The sequence below is a fragment of the Xyrauchen texanus genome, chromosome 40, assembly GCF_025860055.1.
Source record: "Xyrauchen texanus isolate HMW12.3.18 chromosome 40, RBS_HiC_50CHRs, whole genome shotgun sequence".
In the NCBI taxonomy this organism is placed as follows: domain Eukaryota; kingdom Metazoa; phylum Chordata; class Actinopteri; order Cypriniformes; family Catostomidae; genus Xyrauchen; species Xyrauchen texanus.
The window spans coordinates 31,324,464-31,333,697 of record NC_068315.1 but is presented as its reverse complement, the minus strand read 5'-3'; the positions used below and the strand labels follow the sequence as shown (position 1 = coordinate 31,333,697).

General features: G+C 36.5%; 1 protein-coding gene across 1 annotated transcript in view; it reads right to left on the bottom strand.

Annotated features, from left to right (window-relative positions):
- Positions 1-7,427: 7,427 nt before the first annotated feature.
- The window catches only part of reep3b (receptor accessory protein 3b), a 45,535-nt gene continuing 43,728 nt past the window's right edge, over positions 7,428-9,234 (bottom strand). Inside the window, exon 8 of the mRNA XM_052113043.1 lies at positions 7,428-8,309. Within this exon, the coding sequence (XP_051969003.1) occupies positions 8,229-8,309 (81 nt within the window). The 3' untranslated portion in view covers positions 7,428-8,228. The remainder of the gene's footprint in view (positions 8,310-9,234) is intronic.

The following is a 9,234-nucleotide window of genomic DNA, read 5'->3' as shown; positions in this document are numbered from 1 at the left end:
ACTAAACAAGATGCCCATGCTGCTGTTTTCTGCATAACTAAAGTACACAGTGAAAAAACACCATACAAATAACATGAGAGCGGTCTGTATGAATTCTTCAGTCTTCTGAAGCAAACAATGCTTGAAGTCAAGTGTATACATCAATTTCAGCCTGCTCCTCACACAAAGCATACATATGTCTTCAGAAGGCCTGTAATATAGCTCATGAGTCATAGGGAATACTTGTATTTTTGTCCATTTTGAAGTTTGACCGTTCATGGCCACTATACGCTTTAATTGTATGGAAAAGATTGCTGTGAACGTTCATAAAATTTCTATTGGTGTTGCATGGAATAAAGAATGTAGATGGAACAATTATAGAGTGAGTTAATGATGACAGAAATTTTGGGCGAACAATTTCTTGTGACCGTGGCTATGTTCACTATTGCATACTACTTACTATTTCTGTGGCATATAGTATGCAGTACATTACCAGAAGTAATATCAGCAGCTCTTTCTTGACTCATTATTTGATAAGATTACACAAAATATTATAAAAAAAATTATAAATAAATAAAAAACTGTTTCCAAAATGAGATCTGGATGCAATCCTTGAATAATACCTGTTTCACATACTATTTTAAAAGTAGGCAGTATACTCTATATTGCACAGTCAGCAGAGGGCAAGTATTCCATTGAGAATACAGCCATTCAATATATGCTGTTATAGCTCTCTCTAGTGGACATGGTTTAATTTGATATATTCCTCCTATTGTGTAAAAACTAAAATGAACACAGCCTATAGCGAAGTGGTCAAATTGACCCTAACTGTTTTTAATGCAATTTAACAAAACGTTTACACTATGAAAAACAGCAAAGACTTTTGTTGTGGCATAAGGATTCAAAGGAAGGATTCATATGACTTTTCTAAACTATGACTTTCACTATAGCCAATGATGTCACTGGACATCAGTTCCATCTAATACTTGCTTCTGCCACATACAACAGTTTCATGCCATGTTTACACACTACTGATCGGTTAGGTTTAGATAAGGGCATAATATTAATAACCATGTCCTTGTCATGCGCGAAACTCGCACTTACTTCTGTATTAGACATCCGGCATTTGCGTGGGATGATAATCGTAGGAATTAATATGAGCGAACTCATACGAAATCATTACAAATAGCCAATTCGTAAAATATGTAAAAATAATTCATGAGACAGGGTTGGAGATCTAGACATAACAAAGATATATCACATACATTTTTTTTATTTATTATTATTTTGTGGCTGTGCAGCTAACTTTTAACATAAAAGTATGTGGGTCAAACATCATCGTTGTATACAAATCACTGATTCTTGAGACAAAACATGTCTTGCATACAAAAGTCCTATTTTGTTAAAAATCAAGTATATTAGTAATATATTAGTAATAATAAAAATACTGAAAAGTTTACATCTAAAGTAAATGTGCATACTTAGGGCATTTATTACTTATATTTTGAAACAATTCCATTGGAATTTTTAAATGCATGCTCTATACTTGGAAGCACATGTAATTAATCTTCAGCAAGATGTCACAATGTTAAACTGCCAAACAAAGTGTTTTAAAATGCAGCAAACTCATAAATATAAGAATCAAATGAAAGGTAGGGATCTGTAAGATGTCAAACTATATATAAATTATTTAACAATATAATTATTATATTTCCCAATATAAACTGCTTATCAAAGTTGTCCTCACTTTGCATCAACTCCATTAGATTTTTTTAATAATCCTGAATAAATCAGACAATGTCACGGTCAGCTATAACTCCGAGTACCCCTTTCACAATTCCTGCTCATGGTAGATGCAACCGTAGGAAACGTGGTCTGGTAAGTTTAAAATTTTGTAATATTTTTAAACAAAAACTGCAGTCACAGCTTCAACATGTCAATACTGTCATTCCCATTATGATATTTTCTGTTAGAACTGTGGAATAATTTAGACATTTTATTTAAGGATATAGAGGCAGCTTTATCTGAGGAAAAAAAAAAACTAAATGCCTCCAGTGTACAACACATGGTTAAGATGAAAAAATATAAAATTTTGTCAACTCCATAAGAATGTTTGCTTAACTCCTTTACTGAACACCGTTTTTAGATCATTAAAGACTTTGCACTCTTTTTGGGTGGATCAAATTAAAATAGCATGCATTTAGTGTGTCTGACAGAGTTGACACAAATAGTAAGATGTAAGTTATGAAGTGAATAAATGTTCATTTAAGTCTGGTTGATGCATTTTTTTCGAAAGAGCCAAAGCTCAAACAAATAAATTACTATTTTCAAAAACAACATTTAAATTGCCCATAGACTACTCAAAAACAAACAAATATGCAAAAATAAATAAGTAACATGTTACAATATGGAATTGAGTACACACTTTTGTGCGGGTCTCCATAAAATTACGTTTTTTTCATTTTTGAATAATTTTAATTCCCTTTTGGGCTGGGTGATAGGTAAAAAAATATGTAAAATAAATATATGGTCAACTCCCCTGCCAAGGGTGGGTTAAAATGTTTGCTTTATTGATTTTGTTTTAAAATTTGTATTAATTTATTGAAACACAAAAAACTTAAACAAAAGACATTTCTAAAGTCAAATGGCACTTTAAACAAAATGTAAAAAGCAATTAAAATAACAAAGTGATTAAAAAATCTTATATATAACCACAACACCAAATCCAAACATTTACTGTCTCCAACGGCCCCATTTGCTATCAAGCAAGCATCCGTCAACGACAACTTGAAACATTTCTAATAGCCTACAGATTAAGAACTAAAGACAATTATAAATGTAGGCTAAAGATAATTATATTAAACATCATATTACATAAGCCTAATAAATACCCTTATGTTCCCAAAATAATGCTGCCAGTGTGTTCTTATCGAATGTGTTTGTATTGCGTTTTGGTAATACAGTTAATGCTGCTTAAAGAAAATAAAATAAACTACATTTTAGGTTCAAGGCGAACGTGTCTTGCATTACTTTATGATTTAATCTCTTTCAACTTTGTTTCTTTAATACAAAGATATATATTACTCAACCTGCAGATAGCGTTCACAATGTTAGGGCCTCCATGGAAATAAACTCACAGCACCTCCCGAGATGATCTGAGATTATTTGCCACATTCTCATAGATGATATCATTCTTACAAACAGTTTTCAAATGAATGAAACAGAGAAAAAGAGTGAAAACTCTTTATATGCGCTTGCTCCAAGAGACAGGGTCCCGTTACACACCTCTGAACTAACAGCGAATCAGACGCCAGCATTGACAGCTTTTCTTTTGTCTGTTCTTTAAAATATAAAAATATAATAAAGTGTGTTTCTTCTAGCGTCTTTTTGACTAACAGCATTTCTCGTCATGTGTCACTCCAAGACGTCTTACAGGTCGCCCACCTGTTGGGGTAGATGAGCAAAATTACTCATGCATTAAATATATTTGGATGAGGAGCTTGCAAACTGGATTGAGCCTCGTTGCATTTGGAGGTTGGTGATGCTTTTTCACACCCTAGGTGCACATAAAAAATATGAACATTCAAATTGAAGAATTGCTTGTAGAAAATGCTCTTAACAGCTAAGATCAATAGTTATTGGGAAACAAGGCCCAGAACTCTATGTATGTGCGTGTCTAGGAGAAGCGCTTTCATTGCACTCGTGAACAGCAGAAATCACTGCGCACATATAAAATCAGTCGCGCATTGGCGGCTTTTCTTTCATCTTTTCTGCAAAATATAATCACGTTTCATCAAATGCATGTCTAATTTCTTGTAATATATCGCTCCCAGAAGTTTTAAAAAGTTCATTTCAAACCTCATTCACCAGGAGTAGGGTGTATGACAAATTCAGGAGAAAGGAAATAAAAACAGTCATTGACTTCAAGCTTTACAATCGCACCCACACTTTCTGCTGGAAAATTATCTCTAGAAAGTTTTAAACTATCATGTGTTGGTGAGATGCACGGCGAGCCACTTGATTTTTAACAAAGAGCCACTTGTGGCTCATGAGCCATAGGTTCCTGACCCCAGATTTAAATGGTTTGTTAGCTGAGACCTTTGTCTACAAATATGTCCATTTCAAATTAATTTAGTATTAAAAATGAATAATAAGATTTAAAACATGTTTTGTCCCTTATCTCAATAATCAGCTAAATGTTAAACAGCCATTCCAAAACTCATCTTTGTGTCCACAATTTGCATGTACTTTTATGCCCCTAAATGTGAAAATGTACAATACTTAAAGAAGAAAAATTGGTTAACCAGTGTTTCAGGAAGCTCAAAAACGGAAACGGGTCAAATTGACCTAGGAGGGTTACACCAATTTCTCTGTCAGTTCTAGGATGAAAAACATTGTAAGAATGAAGTGATGGGCAACCTTTGACTCCAGGAAATACATTGTAACTGTTGGATGTTTTTTTTTAATGTTATGTTTCAAGGAGACAAAGTTGCTGCACAGTATTAAATTTGCTCCATGAGCTCTGGACTGATCTTAACCAATCCAAAATAATGATATCAGCTTTCTTTGTAACCTACTCTGGCAGCCAAGCCTCCCTGCGTTCAGATGGGGAAACGAAGCGTCCCGAATTCGCGTTGCGAAAAGTTTGCATCCGCCTTGAGAATGGCCATTACGTGAGATGTATTCAAAACATCTTGTCTCTACATACATTTTAACGGTCTATATATTTACATATCAAAGTATAATGAAACCGTTTGAATTTGAACAGGCTAAAAAAACAAATGTTCGCTGATTTTCAGTGACGTATTAATTGGGCATATGTTGAAACTTACCTTAACAACGTCTGCACTCTAGTGGACGAGGAAGTTGCACTCGGTTGGAGCGATTGGTGAATGTGCAGGTGAGAAAGTGGCTTGGGCTACCCAAATGCCTCAGCAGCATAGGCCTGTACGGCAATGGACCCCTCTCTCTGCCAATCTCTAGCCTGGTGGAGGAGTACAAATGCTCTAAAGCAAGGCTCGAAATGACCCTTACAGAATCCCGGGATCCCTTCGTTAGAGGGACTGCTCCCGCCTTAGCCACAGGGAGGAAGTGGAGGCCAGGTGTAGCAGTGGCACAGGCAAAGTCCGCTCTGAGACACCGGGACATAGTGGGCCAAGTCCAACAAGGCAGAGGGGGGCTAGGGTTGGGAGCAACAACACCTACATGGCAGAAGGCTACTCCAGCTGAACGTCGGCGTCTGGTGGTTGAGGAGGTGCGCCACCAAGAGGAAGCGGACAGGTGTGCTAGAGCGGTGTCCCAAGCCAAACAAGGCCGCTGGATGAGGTGGGAAGGTGTGGAGAGGAGGAAGATCACTTGGAGCGAGCTGTGGAACATGGAGTCCAATGTGTTGAGCTTTACCATCAGAGCCACATATGATGTCCTGCCCTCTCCAACCAACCTACATCTCTGGTTTGGAGAGAATCCAGCCTGCCTCCAGTGTTCTGCCCCAGCAACCCTGAAACACATCCTGGTGGGCTGCAAGACCAGCCTTACGCAAGGCAGATATACCTGGCACCACAACCAAGAGCTGAAGTGCCTGGCTGCTACACTGGAGAGTAAGAGGGTAACTGTCAACGCCATGCCCAGACTACCATCCAGCAACCAACATCCTTCGTCCGGGAAGGGGAGAAACGGTCGATCAATCGATTGCCTCCAGACTCATGCCCACTGAACGCAGCTCGGGACTGGGAAATGCGGGTAGACTTAAAATCAGAGGCTCACCTTCCCGCCCGAAATTACAGCGACCAACCTGCGCCCAGACCTGGTCCTTTGGTCCAAATCCTGTCAAAGTGTCTACATAGTGGAGCTGACAGTCCCGTGGGAGGAAGCCATCGATGAGGCATTTGAAAGAAAAATGTTGCGATATGCAGAGTTGGCTGCCGAAGCAGAGGACCGGGGATGGAAGGTAAACTTGCGTTCAGTGGAAGTGGGCAGCAGGGGCTTTGTATCTAGTTCCACCACAAGGCTACTAAAGGAGGTTGGAATCAGAGGACAAGCTCAGCGGAAGACCATCAAAGACCTTGCAACTGCTGCCGAAAGAAGCAGTCACTGGCTGTGGCTGAAGCGGAAGGAGACTGTATGGGCTGCCAAGTGACCTCATGGAGCCTCCGGTGCGACACACACCCAGGTCTGATCAGCCTGTGGTGGGCCAGCCTCGGGTGAGGGTGTATTGTGATAAAAGGCCGAAACACCCAATGAGGCCGGGGTGCACAACTGAGGATGTGTCGTATTGGAGGCACCAGGTGGTCATCCCCCAATCCAACCCCACCCAAGAGGACATCTCCAACAACAGCGATTACAGATACATTGCACGCTCACACACAAGTTTATATATAATTGTGGGGACTCTCCATAGACTTCCATGCATTTTATGTATCTCACGATAATTTCTATCCCCTAGGCAAAACATAACCCTCACAGAAAGAAAAAAAAAACATTGTTTAAAGTTTAATAAGCCATTTCCATCGTGGCTTGTCCCCACAGTTGGTCTCCACAATGTAGTACAAACATGTACTCTGTCTCTCTCTCTCTATATATATACACAAATACAAAAGTCGTATTTATATTTGCCTACAAAAGTCATTTCAAGCATTTAAACAAAGATTATAAAAATAATCTTTTTATAAGATTTTTTAAAGTTTCATGAGAATCTTTGACATATGACCTACTATGCTTGACCTCTCTATTTAGACTCTTTCCCAAACATTTGGCATATATCATCTATTATGTCACATTAATAAATAATTAAATATTTAAATGTAGATACGTTTTTAATTTGACTATTTTTGTATTATTTGGCATGTACATGGCAGTGCATACAAAGAATGGATTTGGTTTAGTATTGTATGAACTTCGAAATAAGATATGAAATTAAAAGATTGACAATTGTAACATCTATTAAAAGTTATTGCTATTGCATAGTTATAAAGTGTATTTTACTCATATTTATTCAACAGGATAGTAATACTTTGAAGATTTTAGGTTAACAATTATATATTTGTAGAAGGGAAAGCATACTTTTTTTAGGTGCTATAACCAGTCACCATTTCTTTCACACTTTTCAAAACTTTAATCACCTTTCAGCTTTTTCACAGTTCACTTAAATAGACATGAAGTGTGACAAATGTATTTTGACAAATTACAATTAGTCCATGTGTTAATCTATAATTATTATAAAACATGAAGTATAATATAGAATTACAAAAATCCTGTATTTAATTGTTTTGATACACTGAGGTTATATAAGTATCGCTTGTCACGCTGGGTCTTGCTGTTATTGGTTGAAATTTTATGTCCCATCAGCAGATTATATAATACTTTTTCTATATTTGTCATTTTCTAACAATAATATAAAAATAATAACAAATAAAAGAAGATTTGAATAAAGAATATGACAGTAATTGAATTACAATACTTTGGTTTTATTCATCTCATTACATTCATTTGAATGACACATCCAGCCACACAACAGCACAGAATTAACTGCACGCTCAGACACAGAAGAGATTTTACATTAGTGTGGACTTTCTCCCAAATAAAGAAACATTCTGAATTGAGATCACAAATCAAGGATTTAAAGAATGTGCAAAAGGGATTTTCTTGAAATCCACGTACCATCAATAAAAAAATCGTCTGCTGTCATTTTTTAAATAATAACATGTAATTTAAAACAGTCAACATTAATACAACAAAGCCTTTCTATATCTTTGGTTTGTTCTCTATAACTGATAAAGAGACACTTCTGGTCTAATGTTGACAAATCATTTTCAAGTGTTAAAGAATCAGAATCATTGCTTATAACCTAAACTAAATTGTAAAAACCTACTTAAAAGAAAATATCTAAAAGGCAGCAACAACACATGACAACTGAAGTACAAAACCCACATCCAAAGAGAACACATTTCTAAACACAAATACTGAAGCTAATCGAAATCTGAATGTCCAATTCAGACAAAAGACCAGCAATACAAAAGCCAACACCCGTAACTCAAATCTCAAGACACTCATTTCACTACTCTAAAGCTCATGATACTCATTATATGTACACACTCGTGCTGGTAGAAGTAATAAACAGTTCTGTTGGTATATCCATGAAAAACTCGAAAGAGACCACATGAAAGAGTTCACAGCCCTTATGAAAAAGAATATGAAGACACTTGTTATCCACTGATAAAGTGGACACTTTGTCCCACATATCAGTAGTGAGTTCAGTTCTCCATGCTAGAGTAAGTCATTGCATTGAGCGCTGGCCGTTTCCTCCCTTTGATCTTCAGAGATCCATAACGTACCTGTGACCAGCAAAAGACGACAAGCATCTGTTACTATTACTATAATCAAGCATACAGCAAATCAGGCAGCAAATCATATAAATAGCTTAAAATAATATCATATTTACTAGAGCTGCAACTAATAATTGTAAAAAAAACTAATTGAGCATAACATTTAAAAATGTATTTCATTATCAATTAGTTGGGTCTGTGCACTATGACACAGCAAACATCCATCAGTGACGTCACTTTGAAGTAGTGAAAAAATGCATCTGAAAAACAGCCACAGAGCTACAGCAGATAAAATGCACAAACCAAGATGTTCAAAGCAATGCAGTTCTTATATGAAACACTCCAAAGAAGGTCATAATTATATAGTTTCATCTGGGAAGGTTGCCAGGTCAGGTGGCACATTCATTTTGACAAAAAACAACAACAAAATCACTTTGATAAGATTTTCATTGCATGAACTATTTACTTGAAATCCCACACATCATGCAAGTTATGGGGATTAAAATGAAAACTAAATAAATAAATAAATATATATATCTATCTATAATTTTGGGATTGTTATATTAAACATTTACAGAAAAAAAGAAGCTAGAGTCACACATTACTGTTCAGAGGATTAGTTTATAATTTTTACACACTTTATTGAACATGAGCAGCCGTTTAAATGTGATTTTTTGATATCCAAGCGGCAGCAATATAACATGTTAGTGATGTCCCGATACCGATATCAGAACTGGGTCCAAAGCTGTGCTCATGTAGGTGTACTCTTACTCATAAAAATGCTTAGATACCAAAAACATTACCATCTGATGTACAAATGTCATTGCATAAACATTCAGCGCACAAATAAAAATGGCAACATGTCCTAGTGTGATTATTAACAGCAAAGTCTGCAATGTAATGCAATAAATATATCCTTGACTTAAAAGGTTGT